The sequence below is a fragment of the Spea bombifrons genome, chromosome 11, assembly GCF_027358695.1.
Source record: "Spea bombifrons isolate aSpeBom1 chromosome 11, aSpeBom1.2.pri, whole genome shotgun sequence".
Classification (NCBI taxonomy): domain Eukaryota; kingdom Metazoa; phylum Chordata; class Amphibia; order Anura; family Pelobatidae; genus Spea; species Spea bombifrons.
Window position 1 is genome coordinate 11,463,550 of NC_071097.1, and position 23,558 is coordinate 11,487,107.

At 39.7% G+C, this 23,558-nt stretch overlaps 1 protein-coding gene across 2 annotated transcripts in view; it reads left to right on the forward strand.

Annotated features, from left to right (window-relative positions):
- Nucleotides 1–3,958: 3,958 nt before the first annotated feature.
- The window catches only part of SEC31B (SEC31 homolog B, COPII coat complex component), a 50,762-nt gene continuing 31,162 nt past the window's right edge, over nt 3,959–23,558 (forward strand). The window contains exons 1-11 of one of the 2 annotated variants that reach the window (XM_053450284.1): nt 3,959–4,148; nt 11,352–11,433; nt 12,004–12,127; nt 12,437–12,632; nt 13,217–13,312; nt 14,874–15,014; nt 15,149–15,291; nt 17,296–17,395; nt 18,124–18,285; nt 20,354–20,506; nt 22,504–22,734. In XM_053450284.1, coding sequence (XP_053306259.1) covers nt 3,990–4,148; nt 11,352–11,433; nt 12,004–12,127; nt 12,437–12,632; nt 13,217–13,312; nt 14,874–15,014; nt 15,149–15,291; nt 17,296–17,395; nt 18,124–18,285; nt 20,354–20,506; nt 22,504–22,734 — 1,587 coding nt within the window. In that variant the 5' untranslated portion in view covers nt 3,959–3,989. The remainder of the gene's footprint in view (nt 4,149–11,351; nt 11,434–12,003; nt 12,128–12,436; nt 12,633–13,216; nt 13,313–14,873; nt 15,015–15,148; nt 15,292–17,295; nt 17,396–18,123; nt 18,286–20,353; nt 20,507–22,503; nt 22,735–23,558) is intronic. The other variant, XM_053450285.1, reaches the window with a different exon arrangement.

A 23,558-nucleotide genomic window follows, 5' to 3' on the forward strand; every position in this document is an offset into this window, starting at 1 on the left:
GCTGATTTTTTTTTTTTTGTACCTTTTGTGACAATGGCTGTTTTAACATTTCTGCACTGCTCGTGTTTAGCTGTAATTTTCTTCTTTCCCGTTTACTGAACCCACATAAGTTTTATATTGTTTTTTTCAGGACAAGAAGGGCTTTTGTTTTTGTATCATTATTTACTAAAAAAAAAAAAAAGTATAGAATATGGTGAAAAAATGACTTTCTAACTTTTTAGTTGATAAATCTTTTACTTATCTATAAAAGGTAATAATAAAAAAAAACCTGCTAAATAGATTCCACTATTCGTCCTGAGTTTAGAAATACCCAATGGTTTTTTTTTTTTTTGCTTTTTTCTGAACGTTATGGGGCAATAAGTACAGGTAGCGTTTTGCTATTTCATAAACCATTTTTTCCAAATCTGGTAATCTTTCCCCCATGTGGCATTTTGGGTATCTTTGAAGCTGGCAATCCAATTTACCCCATCAAATTATATATTTTTGAGAACTAGACACCCCAGGGTATTTCAAATGCTAGTATTTTAACTCTTTCCATGCACTAATTCTACCACCAGTCTTTGCCAAACTTTGTGGTAGTCATTTTTTTTCACACACATTTTACTTCAGGAAACTAACAGGTCCTGGTATATGTCTGGCTGTCATAAAACACCCCAATATGTGTTCAGCAACATCTCCAGAGTACAGCAATACCTCACATGAATGGGTTTGTCTGGCTGTTTGGGGGAAAAGGGCCACATTTAGGGCATGCACATTTTCAATGTTGAACTCTGGCATTTGGTGATCCACTGCCCATGCCCTATTTGGTACATATTTGAGCAGGGCCACTTCAGTGTGCACAATAAAACCATATGTTTTTGAAAACTAGACACCCCAGGTTATTTCAAATGCTGGTATTTTAACTCTTTGCATGCACACATTTTACCACCAGCATTTTTTCAGTTTGCCGTAGTATTTTTTATTTTTTTTTTTGTGTATTTTTCCCCACACACACCTACTTTATCGCTGTCACACTACACCCCAATATGTGTTCAGCAACATCTACTGAGCGCAGTATTCCGCACATGTATGGGTTTGTTGGGTTTTGGGGGAACTAAAAGGCCACATTTGGGACGTGTGCATTTTTCTAATTGGAAATCCTTCCTTCCCGTGTTAATTGGGACATTGTTGAACCCGGCCAATTCAATTTATCCCGTCATATCATAGACACCCCATGGGCATTTCACATGCCAGTATTTTAACTCTTTCCATGCGATAATTGTTTTAAGCTAATGTGCTTATTTTAGGATTTAATCACAAAAATATTTATATGTATTTTCTTTTATGTTTTTTGGGAACTTGAAGGTTCCCCTGATGGTGAAGTCAGTGAGAAATTATTCTTACAATTTTTTTTTTTAACAATTTCTTTTTCTTTTTATTTATTTTACTAATCACACTGTGATTAGAAAGATGGTCTCGATTGACTTGCATGGTTGAATGCAGTACCTGTATTCAACCTGCAAGTGGAGCCAGAGTTCTCTAGGCAGACTTTCCAGACCTTCTGGCAAACTTTTCCAACGAAATAACTCGCAGTGGTGGTTGTGAAATTTGGATTCAAATGAGGGACTGTGTCTGGAAAAATAGGAAGTTCCTACATAAAAACAACTCCATTGAAGTTGTGGTTACATTGAGCACAGGGGAAAGTTTATCCCAACAATAAAGCAGATTTGGTATCTACAATATACAACATGTATTATCAATTCCCATCCAAATACACCCCAGGCTCCCTTATAACCAAGACACCCTGCAATGTTCTGTAACATGCCGTAGCATCATACCCCCCAACTGTCCCGATTTTGGGTCTCTGTCCCGCCTATCCCTTCCTCTTTCCTGCTTTGCAGGGGCAGAGGAAGGGTGACGCCAGGGCCGGCACACCAGGATAGCCGCTCAGCGGCTGCAAATGGGATTGAAAGCCTCTTCCAGCCCCCGGTGCCTAATGAACATGGGACGAAGTGCTGAGGCATGACCATTGGGTGGCACGGTGCGTACACACCAGCCCCTTTAATTTCATGAACGCCGGCCTCCACCCGCTGCCCCCACCAGACACAAGGGAGTCAGAAGCAGTGGTAAGTCAGGGAGGGGAGTGTTAAGGCTTTTCTGGAGGCAGAGTGCCCCATGATATGCCTTTCAACCCCCTTTATGGCACTCTGCCTGCAGAAATGCCTTTTAACCCCCTATATACCACTCTGCCTCTAGAAATGCCTTTTAACTCACTATATGTCCCATGGGTGGCATATAGGGGTAAAAGGCAATTCTGGGGGCAGAGTGGCATATAGGGGGCATAAGGCATTTCTGGAGGCAGAGGGGCATAAGGCATATAGGGGGTTAAAGGCATATCATGGGGCAGAGTGGCATATAGGAGGGTATAAGGCATATCAGGGAGGCAGAATGTCATATAGGGGGGTATAAGGCATTTCTGGTGGCAGTGGCAAGCCTGGGGCCAGATGTGCATAAGTGGGTGGGCAGGCTGGCAAATAAAAAAAAATCGCAATCATAGCTTTTATTAAATATGAAAAAATAGTTTACATTAAGAAATACGTTTCTTACAAGAATATCGTGAAGAATAATGTGATCACTGTTTTGTTCCACTGAATAAAATTGAACTTTTTCATCTAAAAAATTTTGCAGTAGCAAATGTTTTTATTCCAAAATCAAAGGGCAGTGTACATGTATATGTGTGTGTGTGTAAGCGCAGTGTACAAGTATGTGTGTGTGTATAAGGGCAGTGTCCCTGTCTATATTTTTCTTTAAGGGCAGTGTATGTGTATATGTGTGTATAAAGGCAGTGTATGTGTGTATATGGGCAGGTGTGTGTAAAGGCAGTGTGTAGGAGTCCTGGGAGGGAGGCTGACATTAGCCTTTTTTAATAAAAAAAAAATCTCTGCTGCTGTGGACTACTCTTCCAATGATGCTCAGCCTGCATTATGGTGGACACCTGGCTGGCTGAGAATCATAGGAATTTTAGTTAACAGCTAGCATCTGCAGCTTTACTGTTGCTGCACTTCCCATGACGCTCAGCCAGCATCATGGAAGAAGTATGTCTGGCTGAGCCTTATGGGAATTCAATTCAATGTGTTGGTTATTTTTCATATGCACGACTGTGCTGACAAAAATAAAGTGTGTTTTAAGTGGCGATGCAAGCGCGGCATTTTAAAGTGCAATTGCTTGTATTAGTGAGTTCCGCAAGATTTTTAAAAAGTGTCCCTCTTTCACATTTTTAAATGTTGGGAGGTATGTAGTAGGGCTGCAATGAAGACAGTGCTTCGCGTAAGGTAAGAGATAGTAAGTATGCGTGGTGTTAGAGTATGGTGTTTAAGAGTCTGTCTATGTGTAAGTGTATGGCATTAGAGTGTGCATGTTAGCATCCTATGTGTCTGCATAACATGTGCGGCTGTTAATGTATGGTGTCTATATCTGGTGTTAAAGTGTGTGTATATGTTAGTGTGTCGTGTTAGCGTGCGTGCGTGCGTGCGTGCGTGTCAGCAAATGGTGTTATGGGTGTCAGGGTAAGCATAGTTTGTGGGAGGTAGTTTGGGGAAACGGTATGGGTGTTAGTATGTGTGTTTTAGTTCAGGGGCAGCCCACTAACTCCAGACTCACCCCTGACTTATAAGGGAAAAAAAAGCTTTAGCAGGTAGCCCAAAATAATAAAATCAAAGCTCAAGGAGAAATGCCCCCCTGCCCCCTTTGTCAAGCGCACCTCCCCGCTCAGCTTAACTCCATTAGTGTTTGTAGGAGTGACAGCTCACGTTGAGCTTTATTCTTTCTGCCATCAGTTTTCAAAACTGCAATGGTATCGCAAGCTCCGCTTATTGGAGAATACGACTTGTTTACTAATAGTCATGCGGCCCTGATGAAGTAGGAAGTAAACCCGCCAACATCCCTCCTGTGATAAAAACACTGCAGCGCTGCACGCGTTACACCTGAGTCACGGAGCTGGGAACCAGCAGATGGCAGCAATTCCGCCCCCAATGGCCTTGACCTACCATCCCCAGCAGGCAGCACGGGCTGGGCAGCGGCTGGGAGTTACCCGCTGCAGCGCGTTTTCCCCAGTGCGTTCCGTTCCGGCCGCAAATATCCCGTTCAAAACAGCTATATCGCCGAGCCCGGTAATATACGCCATCGAGTGTTTTACGGAAGGGGTGGAGGATGTAAAGTGTGTGTTTATTGCATGGTTACAGTCACCTAGTAGCTGAGGGCTTCTGGCACTGTCAAGTGACGTAGAAACCGGGCCTGACAGGGAGCAGTTTACTACAGGTGGTGGGTGTTGAAAATGATAGCAAAAATGCCTCTAAATGAAGTAAAATTATAATAATTCCATAATAGTAACAGGGAGGCTTGTAGCGTAGGGTGGTATTAAACGGGAGCACCTTGTAAGGAAGCCACGACAGCTTTCCAGTAAGGACATCCAGTGGAAGTGATTATTGTTATTATATAACCCGAGTGCAGAAGATAGAATCTCCCACTGTGAATTAGCCCGGGGGAGGGAATTTATATTTTTGTGTGGTTGATCCTGAAGGATAGTTAAGAGGTCATTTGAAATGATCATTTACATGTATATAGATTAATTGTATTTCGTGTCCCAAAGTGTTTGACATGTTCATTTGTTGTATATTGGAGATGAGTAAAATTATTATTAGTAATTAAATCTAATAAAAAAATGGAGGGCCCCATGAATTAACCTTCTTTCTGATGGTACCGGACTCAAACATTGTTCTCACTCAGACACTAATTTAAAAGAATGGGCATGAAAGCCTCTTTACCCCACACTTGCAGTTTTAACTTATTACATGCATCGTATGAATACCATGCTAAGTTTGGAGTTTAGTTTAAGCTCATGTATGGGATTTATTTTGAGATATTGAATATGTACCATCTAGTTTTAAGTGGCTTATTTGACCATCCTTGAAAAGGTCCACTTCTGTGAAGTATGATGATCAGGTTGTGTGGGTTGTGCCATCTAAGAAATTGTAAAATAGTACCGTATATCTGGATAACTTTAAATCTAGTAGTATGTTGTTTTTAAAAAGGACAGCGCTTTCTTTGGATACTACATACATACATACATACATACATACATATTTTTATATATAAGTATATGTATATACCGTATTGACTCGAATATAGGCCGTGCCCAATTATAGTCCGCACCCTTAAAGTTTGGTGCTGTTTTAAAGAAAAAAATATTTCTAAAGAAAAAATACACATTAGGGGAATGGTAAAACAGTATTTTATCTAATGAACAGGCATACATGTATTTTAACATTTTTGGTATCGATCAGTAAATCAGCATATGTTATATACAAACAGACAACCAATAGCCATTTTAATGCCCCCCCCATTAATTCATAATGCACCTTACTTATAGACATGCCACCCTCACCTCCCAGATATGCTTTAGTCCCCTAGAAATGCCCACCTGCCCCAGATATGCTTTATGCCCCCTGATATCCCACTCTGCTTCCTAGAAGTGCCCCCCATACTTACCAATACACCCCCAGACTCCCTGGTGTCTTGTGGGGCCGGCTGGTGGACAGAGAGGAGGATCCAGGTCCCCCGCAACATTGAGGGGGATCTGGATCCTAACCCTGCTGCTTAGCCACAGCAGGGCTAAATGAAAAAGAAAAACAACCACCCACCCGGCGCCCGGAACTGCATGTTCTGGGCTTCAGGGCAATACGAACTGCACATCCCTGCGCTAAACCCGAATATAGGCCTCACCCCCACTTTAAAGACCTAAAGTGGGGGAAAAGGTGCGGCCTATATTCGGGCCAATACGGTATATTATACACATTTTAGTATTAAAAATACATATACAGAGGAAAATAAAATTCACTATGTTCCCATTCATTTTGGCAGTCTGTTGTTGAGCAACATCTCTTGAGTACAGTGATACCACACATACAGTATCCACAAAAGGATTAGTTAGATTAAAAACAAAAGAAAGAAGGTATGTAGAAGAGGATAAAGGTCTAGCTGACTGCCTCATTGAATATTTCTGTTCAGTTTTTACAAATAAAAATAGGGAATGGGACCTCAGTTAGGAAAAAAGACAGTCATTTGAAATATGTGAGTTTATCGAGGCGGAGGTTCCACTTCAGTTTTCTAAGGTAAAGACAAATAAGCGGATGAGACCTGATGGACTAGCAAAACCGTTAACTGATTTATTTAACAAATCATTGGTAACGGGAGTTGTCCCATGTTGTGCCCATTCACAAAAAAAGACAGTAGGGAGGAGTTGGGCAACTACAGGCCAGTTAGTCTTACATCTGTAGTGGGGAAATTAATGGAAACTATGTTAAAGGAAAGGATTGTTGAACATCTGAAGTCACATGGGTTTCAAGACCAAAAACAACATGGGTTTACCTCAGGAAGATCATGCCAAAACGGATTTTTTTGATTGGGCGACTAAAGTAATTGGTCAAGGTTGTGCAGTAGATTTCGGGAAGGCATTTGACACTGTGACACTACTCAATGGCGTAGATTCAGAGCAAGGTCCTGTTACCAGTGGGATACCCCAGGGATTTGTACTTGGACCCATTCTCTTTAATATTTTTATTAGTGATATTGCAGATGGTCTTGATGGAAAGGTATGTATTTTTGCTGACGAAATTTGCAACAAAGTTGATGTTCCTGGAGGGAGAAGCCAAATGGCAAATGATTTAGGTAAACTGGAAAAACGGTCGAGCTGTGGCAACTGGTGTTTAATGTGGATAAATGCACAATAATGCATCTAGGGCATAAAAACCCAAGGGCAGAGTATAGAATATTTAATACTGTCCTAACCTCAACGTGCGAGGAAATAGATTTAGGGGTAATTATTTCTGAGGATTTAAAGGTAGGCAGACAATGCAGTAGAGCAGCAGGTAATGCTAGCAGAATGCTTGGTTGTATAGTGAGAGGTATTAGCAGTAGAAAGAGGGAAGTGCCCATGCCGTTGTACAGATCACTGGGGAGACCTCACTTGGAGTATTGTGTACAGTACTGAAGACCGTATCTCCAGAAGGATATAGAAATGTTGGAGAACGTTCAGAGAAGGGCTACTAAAATGGTTCATGGATTACAGGATAAACCTTACCAGGACCGGTTAAAGGATCTTAACCTATATAGCCTGGAAGAAAGTGACAGAGGGGATATGATAGAAACATTTAAATACTTAAAGGGAATCAACAAGATAAAGGAAGACATTTTATTTAAAAGGAGAAATACTACCGCAACAAGAGGACCTAGTCATAAGCTAGATGGGCAAAGCTTAAATGGTAACATCAGGAAATATTACTTTACGGAAAGGGTATTGGTCGCATGGAATAGCCTTCCAGCAGAAGTGCTAAATGTTAATACAGTAAAGACATTTAAGCAAGCATGGGATAGGCATAAGGTCAAGCTAGATATAGGATAAGGGCAGGTACTAAGAAAAGTACTCAGAGGTCGGGCAGACTGGATGGGCCTAATGGTTCTTATCTGCCGTCACTTTCTGTTTCTATGAGTACACCCCTCACCATTTTGCAAATATTTTATTATATCTTTTTATGTGACAACACTGAAGAAATGACACTCTGCTACAATGTAAAGTAGTGAGTGTACAGCCTATATAATGTGGTGTAGTGTAAATTTGCTGTCCCCTCAAAATAACTCAACACACGCCATTAATGTCTAAACCTTACCAAATGCCGTAATCTTGCCATCATGTTTTATTCGGGACATATTTTAAGCCATCTGGTTCAACTTACCTCCATCTAACCATACATTTTTGAAAATAAGACAGCCCAGGGAATTTCAGGGGGTGGTATTTTAACACAATTTGTGTTCAGCAATATGTTCTGAGTACAGTGATACTGAATTTAGTATTTACAAAATGGAGGATTTTTTGGTGAGTGGGTGCCTAAAATAATAGACCAGGGAGAAGCTGTTGATATAGCCTATCTAGATTTCAGTAAGGCATTTGACATGCTTCCCTCATAAAAAGAAAAGTATAAATTGTAGACTTTGGGTTTGGATGTCAAAATAGTTGAATTGATAACACAATGGTTTAGGAGGCAGAATGTTGTAGTATGGGGTATGGGGATGATACAAAGGTCTACAACAGTGGGGGCCTTCCAGTCGAACAAGTCAAATGACACATTTGACAAATGGTCGAGAGTTTGGTAGCTGCAGTTTAGTGTTAATAAATGTAAAATAATGTACTTGGGACATAAAAATCCCAAAGCGGAATGTAGCATTGGGAACACTGTTCTGTCAGTGACAACGGAAGAGAGGGACTTAGGAGTAATTATTTATGATGACTTAAAGGTATGTAGACAAAGCAATAAATTGAGGGAAAAAGCAAGCAGGGTGATGGGTTGTATAGCGAGAGGCATTAGTAGGGGTTGTTATGCCACTTTAAATATTTCTAGTCAGACCTCACCTAGAGTATTCTGTACAGTGCTGGTTCATAAGTGTGGTCAAATTCTATGTTTCTATATCAATAATCTCACCCAGAACTTTTTCCCATTCATTTTGGCATTTTTTTTTTACATAACAGAATTACTCATGCAAATTATTACACAATAAAACATGTATTATTTAGAGAAGTACTACTGCATATGTTAGTACAACTCCAATAGCATATACAATATTTATTTTAGATGACGACTTGAATTTCATGCTGTGTTTATAATGAAGTATAATGTTTGTAAATTACCCTATTTGCTCATTTATAAGATGACCTCCCAAAATATAAATATTTAGAAAAAAAGAATAAGACTGAATATAAGACTACCCTATAAAAATGTTTTATTAGTAAATATTAATTTACATGTAAACTATTTTTTTATATTTAATAAAAACTAAGATTGAGAAAAATGCATTTTGTTTTTATTTCCTTTTATTTGCCAACCTGCTCCCCAATAATGCACATCTGCCCCGCAGCTTGCTACCCCCCGCAGCTTGCTACCCCCCCATATGCCACTCTGCCTCCCTGATATGCCTTATTCCTCCCTATTTGCCCCCTTGATATGCCTTATACCGACCTATATGTGCCCCCGGCTTACCGATGCATCCCTAGACTTGTCCGCGTGCTCCAGACTCCTTTGTGTCAAGTGGGTGCAGCTGGTGGACAACCTCCACTGCTACCTGGGACTTCCGTCTGGGCTTCTATGACTGAGCAACGGAAGGTCACGCCGCAGACGTTCATCAGCTGCCAGAGAGGAAGATCCAGGTCCCCTGCAGCTCTGGCAGCTGGTGATAGTCTGTATGTTGCGCATAGACAACCTTCGCTGCTGCTGGTCAGTACTTCCTCCAGGGCTTCTATGGTGGAGCACCGGAAGGTCACACTGGTGCTCCGTCATAGAAGCCCTGGCAGCATTGGAGGTTGTCAGCGCGCATCGTGCAGATGTCCACCGGCTGCCAGAGAGGAGGATCCAGGTCCGCTGCAGTTTTATAGTCAGACCTCTATTTGATTACAAGACAACCTCAAATATAAGACGAAGGGTATTTTGCAGAGTATTTGCTTTGAAAAAACCTTGTCTTAAAATTGAGCAAATACAGTAGTAAGCATGAGTGTTTGTGTTTAACCCCTTAACAACCAATAACGTGCCAGGCACATCACTGAAAAGCAGTCAGTTACACTTGATGCCATTAAACAAACTTAGAAAGCTATTTACAATCACTTTCTTTGCTTTATCGGTGTTGCTGTAATGCTTTGATGTTGAGGCATTCAGCAACACCGAGATCGGCATCAGGGGCCATGCTTGGCCCCTCCCTGGGGTATCAACATCCGCCATACACTGGACGCCTATTTTAAAAGTTTAGGAGGAGATCAACGGTCGCCCCTGGTGTCACTGAAATCCCTCAATAGCTAGGCGTTCAGCAACATCAAACACTGACCCCAGGACGCACTGTGCCCACTTCAGAGAGCGGTCACAGGCACCCCTGCAAAAGATTTTGCCACTCGCAAGATGGCGGGCGTCCTTTAAAAAAATAATCCAGACCCTCCTGAGAACTGGCTTCCCTTGCAGGTTGAATACAGGTGGTGTGGATGTGCTATGGAGCCCAGCTTTCTATATAAAAATAAAAATGTGGTATCATTTAAAAATAATTATGCACTGATATTACCATGAGAATTATCCAGTTCATACAAAATGAAAAAAAAAGTTCTAACTTAAAACAAAAAATATATATATATTTTTTGACAAGTGCTAAAATTAGTGCTGTATCTTTCCAAAAATTCTGACATGGAAAGAGCCAGAATACTTGCATTTCAAATGCCCAAGGGGTGTCTACTTTTTTTTCTATTATTATTATTATTTTTTTAAAGAATGGTTTGATGGGGTAAATTGGAGTGGCCGGGTTCAAAGAAGTCCCAGATACGGCATAGGCACAGACCAAAATGGAAAAAGTGTACTTCCCAAATGTGGCTTTTTTATGCATGGTTGCTATCGCTGTACTCGGGAGATGTTGCTACACAAATATTGGGATGTTGTGTGACCTAAAGTACAATTTGTGTGATTAAAAACACAGAATAAATCACTACCACAACAAAGGGTGGTAGTAGAATTAGTGCATGGAATGGGTTAAAACACCAGCATTTGAAATACTCTGGGGTGTCTAGTTTTTAAAAAATATATGGTTTGATGGGTAAATTGCATTGGTCGGCTTTAAGATGCCCCAAATAGCACATGGGGCAGAATGACCAGATTTGGAAAAAAATGGTTTTGAAATAACAAAATGCTACTGGTACTTATTGCCCTATAACTAGCAAAAAAACATTGGGTACTTCTAAACAAATAGCAGAATCTATTTAGCAGGTTTTTTCATTAACTTTTGTAGATGAGTAAAAGTTTTTTTTAAATAAAGTTTTTTCTTTCTTCAATTTTTCATCATCATTTTAATATGGAAAAATATTAATATGGGGAAATAGATGTAATTAATGAAAGCTGAAAAAAGCCATTCTTGTCCTGAAAAAAAACAATATATAACTTGTGTGGGTACACTAAGTAGGAGAGGAGAAAATTACCTTTAAACATGAGCACCGCAAAAGTGTTAAAACAGCCTTGGTCACAAAGGGTACAAAAAATAAAAAACAGCCTGCTCCTTAAGGGGTTAAAACACTCAGTTCTTTGATATGAATTCTTATTTACTAAGGTTAGGGACACTGACTTATACCTTTCTAATGAAAATGGAAGGGAAAGTCACCCTGTTAGTGTGAAAGCCGTAACTTTTATTGCTGGCCCTGAATAAACTATTTTCATTTTTATTATTTGCACATGAATTGCATACTTGGTAAGGTTGTACTTCACAGTTGTTTGTTTATTGATTTATTTTTGTGCATACAGAAAATGAAGTTGAAAGAAATTGAACGATCTGCAGTTCAAGTTTGGAGCCCTGCAAATGAACACCCAATTTACTTAGCAACAGGTAACTGCTTTCAACAATGCTTTAGCATCATTTCACCTGCTTCACCCTCTATTTTGTGTGGCCACCATTGTTTTCTTGGGCATGGAGTTCACCAGAGCTTCACAGGTTGCCACTGGAGTCTTCCACTCCTCCATGACAACATCACAGAGCTGGTGGATGTTAGAAACCTTGCGCTCCCCCACCTTCCATTTGAGGATGCCCCACAGATGCTTAATAGAGTTTGGGTCTGGAGACATGCTTGGCCAGTCCATCACATTTACCCTCAGCTTCTTTAGCAAGGCAGTGGTCGTCTTGAAGGGTGATGCTCTGCTTCAGTATGTCACAGTACATACTGACTTATGACAGAGTTGGCATCGTATGAGAGTGCCACATTTAAAGTCACCTGTTGTGTGGCTGAAACAACTTAATAATTAGGGGCAGTGCCCATATAATGTTGCTTGTATAGTGTAACTGTGAAATTAATTTGCATCATTAATACTGCTTTACTTAATCTGGCAAAATACAGATCCACATCTCAGATTATTTGTCCAGTGACACTCTCCTTAACAGCTCATATTTTGTTTCCTCAAGGTACATCTGCACAGCAGCTAGATGCATCCTTCAACACAAATGCAGCCCTTGAAATTTTTGAGGTGGATTTTGGGGATCCGTACCCTGATATGAAAAGAAGAGGCATTTATCCTGTGTCCAGCAGGTATCATTAGCAAGTGTAATGAATCAGGGTGATGAACAAGTCTCAGCAAGCAAAGGGACATATAATGGGGTCTGTTCACTAAAGGGAGAGATGTCTCTAGATTCAAGTCTTGGTTCACTATACATTATTCAGGCCAACCTTGGTGAGCTTCTGCTGTAGGAAGAGCATAGCTGGCCCTGTATAATGTATACTGAGATTTCATCAGTCTTCTTAGCCATTTCCATGAGGAAATGGGGTTCTATAATCACACTGATTTAAATTGAGCTTCATAGATTTTGCCTTGGTCTGCTGACTTATGGTTTCTTCCAGATTCCACAAGATCGTCTGGGGTAGACATGGAGGTGGCTTAGATGGCTCACTGGGTATGATCGTTGGTGGTGGAGATAATGGAACAATTACATTGTACAGTGCTTCTCAGATCCTTGAATCGGGGAAAGACCCAGTGATCGGAAAGAATGACAAACACTCTGGCCCTGTCCGGGCTCTCGACTTAAACCCGTTTCAGGTAAAAGGCATGGCCTAATGACCCATTACCAAGTCTACATGTTTGTTTTTTTCAACAAAACAGAGTTGCTACATTTTGCAGAGATATTGACAACAGAATGATTAAAGCAAGAACAAAAAACATCCCCCGTCTGTTTATAAATAATCAAACAGTAAAGTAGCCTTTTATTTCTTCTCTCATTGAAAACAACAAACTATACAAAACATAGAGTCCTAAGGTGCTAAATGTTATAAGTTATGCAGCTATCATTTTACCGGTTCTACCTAATTTAGTATAGATCCTCAATGGTAATTTCTTTACCAAAGAACAAAAATACTATCGCGTTTCTCCTAAAAACTCCTTCCACAGGGCTGTATAGACATCTTGTGAACATTCCATACTTCTCCTGAAGGCAGGAGATTTCACTACAGCTTGTGCTTCTGCCTGCTCCCAGATATATCTGACTGTTTCACTAACTGTCCTGATCTGCCTTATGTTTAAGTCACTGTCACTGAATCCACAACTCTGGTCATGATTAAAGGGACTCTGACCTTTCCCCACTTGCTGTAATATCTCTGATCTCAACCAAAATTACTGTTTTGTAGTGTAACCTCCTTGCTTCTGGTGCAAATGATTCTGAAGTATTTATATGGGACCTGAATAATTTTGCTGTGCCAATGACCCCTGGCGCAAAATCCCAGGTAAGTGTTCCCAAGCATGACAGCTGTAAGTATTTTGCCCTCAAAGTAAAGACAGGTAACCCTGCCTGCAAAGTTCTGAGAACTGGTATTTAGTCAAACCTACCTTGTGTTGTCCTTAACAAAAACCTAATTTTATAGTTGCCAGCTGTTAATAAACTGCAACTCTTGTGATTTTTGGTGGGCTGTTAGAGTGACTGAGAGTCATGGGATTGGTTCTTCACTACCTTTTTTGGAACATGGCTGTGCACACACACACACACACACACTTTCTACAGCGTGATAGTTTCCCTTAAAGTGAGCAGCATTTCACAACGTTTACAGACTGAAACTTATTTTTCTGTATTAGAAACACGCCTGATGTGTGTATCATGGGTTCAGTCGCATTATTCTCTTAAGGATTTGTTTAATTTTCTTCCTCCCCATAAGTTATTGATAACTGTTCTATTCGCTATCTTAGATCACTAATAGATTGTAAACTTTCAAGGGCAGGGCCCTCTTTACAGTCTGTATCAAAATGTCTTAACATGTATCAGTGTTAATTCTGAATGTTATGCTTTTAATGTTGTTAGCTTTCAAATCGCTTTTATAGCAGTGCTACAGAATCTCTTTGCGGTCTACAGTCAATCCATCACATTTCCATGCACGTGATGGCTGTTAAAGCAAATCACCTGCACGGATTTGTAAAATGACAAACAGAGGAGTCATCCTTTCTCCTCCTGACTTGGAGAGTCACAATGTATGCTGTTACAGTGTTTACTGCATTTTATTACTATTAATAAAAAATAAAAAAAATTATCTCTATCTTTCACTGCTTAACTGTGTTCTGATCCGCAATGCTTGTCCCTAAGGAGTTAATTTTCTTTGATATTGGTTAGTGGGCAATTAAGTTCTGAGTTAGTAAGGTAGGGATAGAAAAAATGTGATCTGTTCTTTTAAGAATAAAGAGGTTGTATACCTCTGAAGAGACATAAGCTATTTTGGAAGTAGGTTCTGATGAGTTAAATGATGCTGGGTCTCCAGTTAAGAAGAGCCATGTTGCTCCAAGTAATGATCTTACCCTTCTATGAAGTGGGTCTTTTCAGCTGGCTCTTTGCTAGATATTCCCCTTTCACTGCCAACCCTGGCACTCATCTTGATATCTCCAAATGTTGCATTTAAATTTACTTAAAAAACAAACAAACAAAAGATACTCAAAGGACACAACCTTTTACTGTACTGATTCTCCTGAAAAGCCAGGTCTGGCAGCTGTTTAAAGGATTATCACACAGTTTTCAATTATTGAAACACTTATTTTATGTATGTATGTATGCCTCCCTTTCTCCAATCATATGGTTAATGTTGTCAATTGATCTCAAAAATCTCACTTGTAACCCTCCTATTGAACATCCCCACAGCTGCCCCGTGGACCTGTGCTGGATGTAACTGCATATAAACACAATGCAGAACTACAAATCTCCACTAAGCTTCTATCCTCATAATGCTTTGTATTGCAGTTTATACATGAATGTACTGAATAACAAACATACCAGCACAGTGATAACCTGATTCTTCATCTGTGCAGCCTGTAGAAGACATCAGCGCCATTTCGTGGAACAGACAGGTCCAGCATATCTTATCCTCTGCACATCCAAGTGGTAAGGCCGTGGTTTGGGATTTACGCAAAAATGAACCAGTCATTAAAGTCAGTGACCACAGCAACAGGGTAAGAGCCTAGCAAATATGTATATGTCTGCTTTTATTATTGTTTCCTCAGTATCATACTGTGTATTATCTTGCTTTACATTTTAATTAAGTCGTTGCCTTAATTACCCTGTGCCTTTTTGTGAACCCCTTCAGATGCGCTGTTCGGGGATGATGTGGCACCCAGAGATTCCCACCCAGCTTGTGCTTTCCTCTGAAGATGATCGTTTACCCGTCATTCAACTCTGGGACCTACGATTTGCTAGCTCTCCATTAAAAGTACTGGAGAATCACGCAAGGTAGTCCTGTTCTTTATGCCCATTTCTTACTGGCCTAGGCAATTAGCAGTACATCAGAAATTTGTTTGGGTGGGGCATTCATATAACTGTACTTTTAAAAACATTTAAAAGTAATAAATGTTTATAATAACATTTTTAGATTTAGAAATGACCACTTGTGCAAGTAATAAAATGCCAGTAGTGGGTGTTTGCACATGGTTGTTGAGTTGTTGGCACATGGATTACCCAAAGTCTTTTTAATCCCTTGACGACAATTGACGTGCCTCGCACGAGTATAGACAGTGTTTAACGATCTCACAAACAGTGTTGCTGTAATTACTTGACTATCAAGGCATTCAACAACACAGAAAACCCACCCGAGGGACTGTGACTGCTCAGAAGAATGGCCACAAGCACCATAACAAGATATGTTGCCCCTCGCAAGATGGTGACACCCACTAAAAAATTAACGTCTATCCAACCATGCAAGTCAGTGAAGCCCAATTACTAATTTACTAATCATAAATAACACCTAAAAAACACACTAAGAAAACATAAAAAGTAAAAAAAAAAAAAAAGTTCATAAGTGTGGCAACATAATTTTCTAGTGATGTCACCATCAGGGCCACTATCCAGCTCCAACAAGATGGGGGGGGGCTAAAATTAGCACTGGTTTATGCTGTAGCCAAACAATACCCCAATATGTATTCAGCAACATCTCCTGAGTGATACCACCCATGGAAAGAGTTATAATACTGGCATTTGAAATACTCATGGGGTATCTAGTTTTCAAAAATGTATGATTTGCAGGGAGTATATTGAATTGACCGTGTTCAAATATGTCTCAAATAGGACATAGGCACAGACTGACCAGATGTTAAGATTCCCCCCCAAAAACGTTCACCTCTCAAATGTGGCATTTTAGCCCTAAAACAACCCAAAAAATGCCAATGCATGGGTAGTATCACTGTATCACTGAGATGTTGCTGAATACATATTGGGGAGTTATTTGGGTATGACATATACCAGGGACTGTAAAATCATACCTGAATTACAATGTGTGTGGGGGAAAAAACACACACACACACACACAAAACCTACCAGAAACTTTGATAAAGGCTGCTGATACAATTAGTGCATGGAAAGGGTTTAAATACCAGCATTTATACCCTAATACCCTGGGGTGTCCTATGTCACTCCAGAATGATCTGACACACCAGATGGATCCGCAAAGCAGTAACCGAAGTCAGGACTAGCTCGGGTCAGTAACAGGATATACAGAGAAATCGTAGTCAGGACAAGCCAGGGTCAGTAACAGAACATCGGATACAAACACTTTACTACAACAAGAATGCACCAGGCACTATCTTAGACACTGTAGGAATGCCCACAGAAAGTTTTAATAGTGTTCCTAATCTGGAGCTAAAATGAGGTATGGAACGCATAAGGAGTCTGTGCCTTTAAGAAGGGTCTGTATGGAACCCAAGCTTTCCCTATTCTGCACAGCACGAGCATCAGATGCGTGTGCGCATGTGCACACTGTCTGAATCGTGGAAGCCATGTTGAAGGCACAACAAGTCTTCAGACAGCAGCGTGGGACAGGAGGAGCGGTGGTGAGCAGAGAGGTAAGTCTAGCTTTCAAACATATATGGTTTGATGGGAGTCAAGTGAGAGGGAAGAAAATTACAACTAAACCGCAACACTGCATAAATGTTAAATGTTGTGAAAACGGTACTCAAACCTTTTAAGCTATAAACACAGCCTAAACTGACGTAAAATAATATAGATCAATATGTCAGCATGATATCACAATGTTTTTCTATGTTTCTTACTGACTTGCATGTGTTTTTGCAAGCTACTTATTTATAACTGTAAGTATTCCCATTGCTGCATGTAATTGCTGATGACATCCTAAAGTTTTAGTATACGATGAAATGTAAACATACTTTATCATCTGGTGCAACAGTGCCTAAAAATAAGACACTGTGTTGATTTTTATTTTCATTTTTCTGTTTTTTTATTCAGGGGAATTTTATCTATTTCTTGGAGCAATGATGACCCAGAATTGCTTCTCAGTAGTGCCAAAGACAACCGGATTTTATGTTGGAACCCAAGCACAAGTGAAGTGTGTGGTTTTTATATTTTGTGTTTTTTAAAATTGAATTTGTTGAAAAACATATAATATGAGAGAGAGATACCTTCAGCAGCTAAACCCAAATGCAAGCTAGTATTTGATGCAATCAACGTTTTTGGAATCTTACATTGCAAGAAATGTTTAATAAAACCAGATGTGTCTGGGCATCTCAGTGGGGGCACATAAGTAGAAAGTTAAGTAATTGCTAAGATGAAAGTTGTTGTAAAAATGAATTCTACACAATGTAAGTATGAAAGAAATGTGTGTCAGTGTATGATGATACTGTGGGTGTGTTTTAGTGTATGGAGTTACCACGTGTGTGTTTAGGTATGTTGTAGGTAATGATGTATGTTTTTTGAGTTTGTGTATTAGTGGGAATGTGTGGGTGTTAGTGTATGGTGTTTGTGTGCATTGGAGCAAGTATTCATGCTAGTGTGTGTGTGTGTGTGTGTGTGTGTGGAAAAATAAAACCTGCACCCAGACACCAGTAACCCTAGGCTCATCCCTAAATAAAATACTCCTTTTATTTTCAAAGCTAATGCTTCTGAATGTGCTGTCAGCCTAGTCTAGATTCTTAATCCAAAACTATCCAAGCAGAAGATAAATTGCTCTCCTCAATAATATAAACTGTTCAGAACAGAACATGTCATTAATATGTATTATTTTCACTACATGCACAGAAAACATACACTATTGATGGTCATGGCTTTTCCTTGCAGGTGGTTTATGAACTTCCAACAAAAAACCAGTGGTGCTTTGATGTCCAGTGGTGTCCCCGCAATCCCTCTGTGTTCTCCACTGCCTCTTTTGACGGCTGGATCAGTGTTTACACAGTCATGGGTGGCAGCCTCGAGGCTCAGCAAAAGAATCAGGCTGATAAGGTATTCCTTGGTTTTAAGCAATAATGTTTTATTAGACATTTTGGTGTCTAAGGATAACAGAGTTGATCATGTAAATTTAGTAAAGATCAGCCTTCTATTAACCCTTGATGACAATTGACAGTCCGGGCACGTCACGCAAAAACAGTCAGTTAATGACAATTGACGTGCCAGGGCCGTCATAACTTTAATCGGGTGTAGAAAGTGATCTATGTTTGCTTTCTTCACCCAAATGGTGTTGCTGTAATACGTCAATGTCGGGGCATTCAGCAACACCGGGATGGGCATTATGGGCCGTGTCAGGCCCTTCTTCAGCGCTTCAACGTCCGCCACACACTGTATAGCTTGCAAGATGGTCCTGCGTCCTTTAAAAAGTTTCCAAGAGGCTCTCTCCAGACTCTCCTGAGAACTGGCTCCCCTTGCAGGTTGAATACAGGTACCACATTCAACCATGCAAGTCAACGGAGCCCAGTTTTCTAACCACAATGTGATAAATTTATTTACAAAAATGGGAAGCAGGAACAGAGCAGAGTCATGTGACGTGAGGTAAATTCATGTGACTCCGCTGGGTTCCTGCTTCCCCTGGGCGGAACAAAAGACGCTGCTCAAGCAGCGTGGATGTTTATTTTCGGCCTTTTTTTGTTTTTTTCCGTTTGTATTTTTGTTTTTGTTTTTTTGGATTTTGAAATAGCAAAACACTACTTGGACTTATTGCCCCATAACATGAGGAGAAAAACATTGGGTCTTTCTAAACTCTGTACAAATAGTAGAATATATTTAGCAAGTTTTTTCATTAGTTTTTATAGATGAGTAAAAAAATTTTCAAGTAAAACTCAGAAAAAGTCATTTCTTTTCTTAATTTTTCACCATATTTTATACTTTTTTTTTTATAGTAAATTATACGATACAATCAAAATAATGACGTCTTGTCCTGAAAAAACAATATATAACTTGTGTGGGTTCAGTACATGGGGAAAAAAGAAAATTACAACTAAATACGAGCACCACAGAAATGTTAAAACAGCTATTGTCACAAAGGGTACAAAAATAAAATCATCTATTGTCAAAAGGGGTTAATATTGGTGGGGGTTTGGAGATCATCATATTTTTTGTAGTTTGTATATGAACCTTTTGCATTTCATAATTTTAACATCTTCAGTGTTAACATGTGTAGAGATCTGTAGGATAAAGCTGTTGTAGCCAGGAATGGTCCATTACTAATTAAAATGCTCATACCTAGTAATGTACAACCTCATGAATATGAGTTCAAAATGAAACACCAAACCAGGAATTAACGTATATGCATCTGTCTGACCTGATCATACATATAAATGCAATTTTAGTATGATGAATAGGTGGAAACTTATGTTTTAACTATGCTCTTAAATTGCATGCATAGCTGAAAAAAATGCAAAAAAAAATGTTTTGGGGAATTGTTCATAGCACCGTAGCAATTAATGGTGCAACTAATTGGAACGTTCCATTAATTACTGTGGTGATAATCACTTTTTATACTTTACACCATTATCGCTTTTTATATGTAACCGTTATATGCCTGTATTTTAAGCTTTTAATTGGCACTGGATTAGCAGCAATGACCAATAGAACATTTAACTACTAAAATATAACAAACAATAACAAAAAAATTAAGCTTTGTCCTGAAAGTTATTTATGTGGTATTTGCACACAGTTTTTTTTCTGCAAGAGCTAGGTTAATTACTAGGCAGATTAACTACCTAGTGTCCTGGCATGCGCTACAAGAAACAATATAGGGTGATACTATCTCATTGCAGTCCCCACTAACGGGATTTCTTTTATGTCGGGGGTACCTTAAGTTTGTACTTTACAGTTCTATTTGACCAATAAGTTACCCAAGTGATCTCACCCATCATGCTTCATCACTTCCTTTGCTTTCCCCTCCTCTTTAGGTACTGAGACCCATTGCATTGAGCTTCTGCTGAATGCCTAAGCCCTGCATAGCTAGCCTTTTGGCAAGTTTAAATAAGGTCTTGCCTTGCTATAACCTGTCATCTTTTATAACGTGTGTAGTCTGCCTGTCTTTGTGTTTCAGATCTCCTCCTCCTTTAATAGTTTGGACCCATTTGGCACAGGACAACCCCTACCTCCATTGCAAGTACCACAGCAGATTGCTCAGACCACTATAATTCCTCCTTTGAAAAAGCCTCCACGGTGGATACGTAGGCCAGTGGGAGTCTCTTTTGCAGTAAGTCTGTTCCTTTACACTGTTTTATAAACCTGAAAGCATGTAATAAGGTTTTGGTAGCAGTATAAACTGCTTTGTGTGCCCACTATGTAGGAGGTGAGAGCAGGTTCTCACCCTATTGAGAGTGTGCCTTGACGTGGCAGGTGAGCTTACTATACTTTGGCCAATTCATATAACCAAAACATTCTAATTTAAGTTATGTTTATATATTTGTTGCCAACTTTATTAGGGTGAGAAGCGCAGACAGTTTTTGTTTTTTTGTATACATTGTACAGCCAATACACTGTATTTGCAGCATGCTCACACTGTTTGGTAGGCCTCGTATTATACATTGGTATTATTTGAGTCTGAGTCTAGCTTAGCGTTCAGACATTTTTTCTTTTCCATGTATATTCTAGTTGTTCCTAATGTAGTGTCTGGTTGCTGTGATGCATGTCGTGTCTGTTATGCATATGAATGTCAAATCATTTGCTTTTGTAATAATACGAAGTAATTTTACAGCCACATGTTTTCTTTCTTTTTTATTCTGTTCTTTAAAACAATACATATCAGATAACTGGTCTCTCTGTCCAGTTGGTTACAAAAGTGGTCAAATTGTCAAAGTGGTCTAAGAGTAATAACATATTCTCAACTGCCTGCAAAAATAAAGGATACAGAGTAGGAGTGCAGCAGAAAGTAGGGGGAGATTCCCATGCATGCCACTCCTCATCTCTGAGTGAAAGGAGGTAGGAGAATAAAATACCTAATACCAGCTCAGAGACCTAACAACTAACAACCTTTCTGTGACTGTGGGAATCATTGTAGGGATGCACTGAAAAATGAAAATTCTGGACCGAAACCGAAAATTCAGGATTCACTTGGCCGAAAACGAAAAGACCTTTAAATAAAATTAAAAAATTCAATAACATTAATATATATATATATATATATATATATATATATATAATTGCTAAGAGCAATCACACTCCTATCATGCCCAGGCAGCCAGCACATGCTAGAACCTGGGCATGATAGGAGTGTGATTACAGGGTCCCTATGCGATGCTACCCCACACACACTTACACATCTATGCTATCACACACACACACTCATTCACGAACATTCATTCCCTTAATCACGCATACTTGCTCATACAGCCTTACCTGAACTTCTGCAGGGACCCGGCTTCTTCCCTCTGCAACTTCTCTTGTCCCATCCCCAGGGGAAAAAGAAACGGAGCAGAGTCATGTGAGATGCATTCATGTGACTCTGCTGGGTTCCTGTTCTCCTGGGCGGTACTAGAGACGCTGCTCGCACAGGTAAGCAGCCTGGCCCCTGCAGATGATTATGTTCGCCGTTTTTTTTTTTTATTTCAGCATTTTGCTGATAATGCCCTTTTCGGCCGATATATTTCGGCCACCAATATATCGGTGCAGCCCTAGCCTAATCCTTTTGGCTATATTCAGGAGCCAAAGTTGTAGTATGGAAAGTTCAGACAGGAAAGGAATATTTGTTTCATGGGCACCAGACATGGAACAATGTTCCTACTTGTATAAAACTCCTCCACAAAATGTCTGGTGTAGAGGATGCACATTTGCGTAGATCAACTAGGGTACCATCAGGAATAATAATGAGGATAGAGGCGCACATCTTCCAAACATATGAACTTAGAGTGTGCCAAGGGAAAGGAACCCGTCTTTAAGAGCTATTGAGCAGAAGAGAGGTTCAATGTGTCATGATGCTTATCTAATTGTGCACAAACTGGTTGAAGTGAATATAAATATATGAATTACCGGTACATGCAGTTTTGCCAGAGTTATGTGTTTTATGGGTGGTTTAATTCAGAATAAATTAGGGTATATTGATTTTTATTAAATTACACTGTGTAAGAGAATTCAATCCACTTGAAGGAACTTGCTTGGTTCTGTGCACAGTATTGTACGTAATTCTCTTTTTTATTCTTTTTGCATGGTACTTCATTAAAACCTTATTTATTTCCAAGTTTTCTTTTTCTTCAGTTTGGGGGGAAGCTAGTTTCTTTTGACTGCCCAAAAATCCCTGTACAACCAACACAAGAGCCTACCCGCCGCCAGGTCTACATCAGCCAGGTTACAACAGACAAGGAATTTTTGGCACGTTCAACTGAGCTACAAGCAGCTTTGATGTCTGGAAACCTCCTGAGTTACTGTCAGAATAAAGTGCAGGCTTCTCCACCAGGGTTTGACAAGAATGTCTGGAGCTTCTTGAAGGTATTTTGTCTACTTGTTGACAGGTATTATTTGCTTCTTTATGTAAATCATGCATTCTTCTCATGACAGGGAAATTATCTATGTATATTAGGACCAGGCCCGAACTGGGACAAAAAATAGGCCCGGGCATTTAAGACTGAGCAGCCCATTTTTATTTATTTATTTATTTATTTTTTGTTAAACCAAATTCTGACAAATTTAATATACCATTTCTTGTTGTCTATTAGTTATATTTCAGCATGCTTTTGTCACTGTAATCAATTAGCATTACATAAATATATAATCATAACGTAATGCAATTTATAAAGCGCTATATCTTTAATGAAAGATTCAAAACAGTAACTAATCTTTGACCATTTAGTTGGTACTTAATGGCTGGTCAGATCAACCTCACGACGAGTGAGTCTGTCAGTCACAGACTCACAGCACAGCAGGGAAGAAACTCAGACCTCAGACCACCCCAACTGAATTGCGGCGCTCAGCCAATCCTCTAGGCAGAGCAATGTGACAAAAATAAGTCGTCATACACGGGACCCCTAAAGCCACAATTTAGTGCCACTAATCCTTTTTAATAAGATGCGCAGGTTGAAATCGAGTAAATAACACAATACCTTTTACTTTTGCTCTCACCGATTTTTGGGCCTAGAATTTTTTGTCCTCTGAAGTGGATACAAATTCAGGAGGGCGTTTTATCTCTGGATAAGTAAAAATTAAATAGTTCAATTTATTCCCACAGAAAGTAAAGGGCGAGAGAACAGGTGACTAAATACACACCAGGACAGGCTCTGCCACCCAGACACACACACCAGGACAGACTCTGCCAC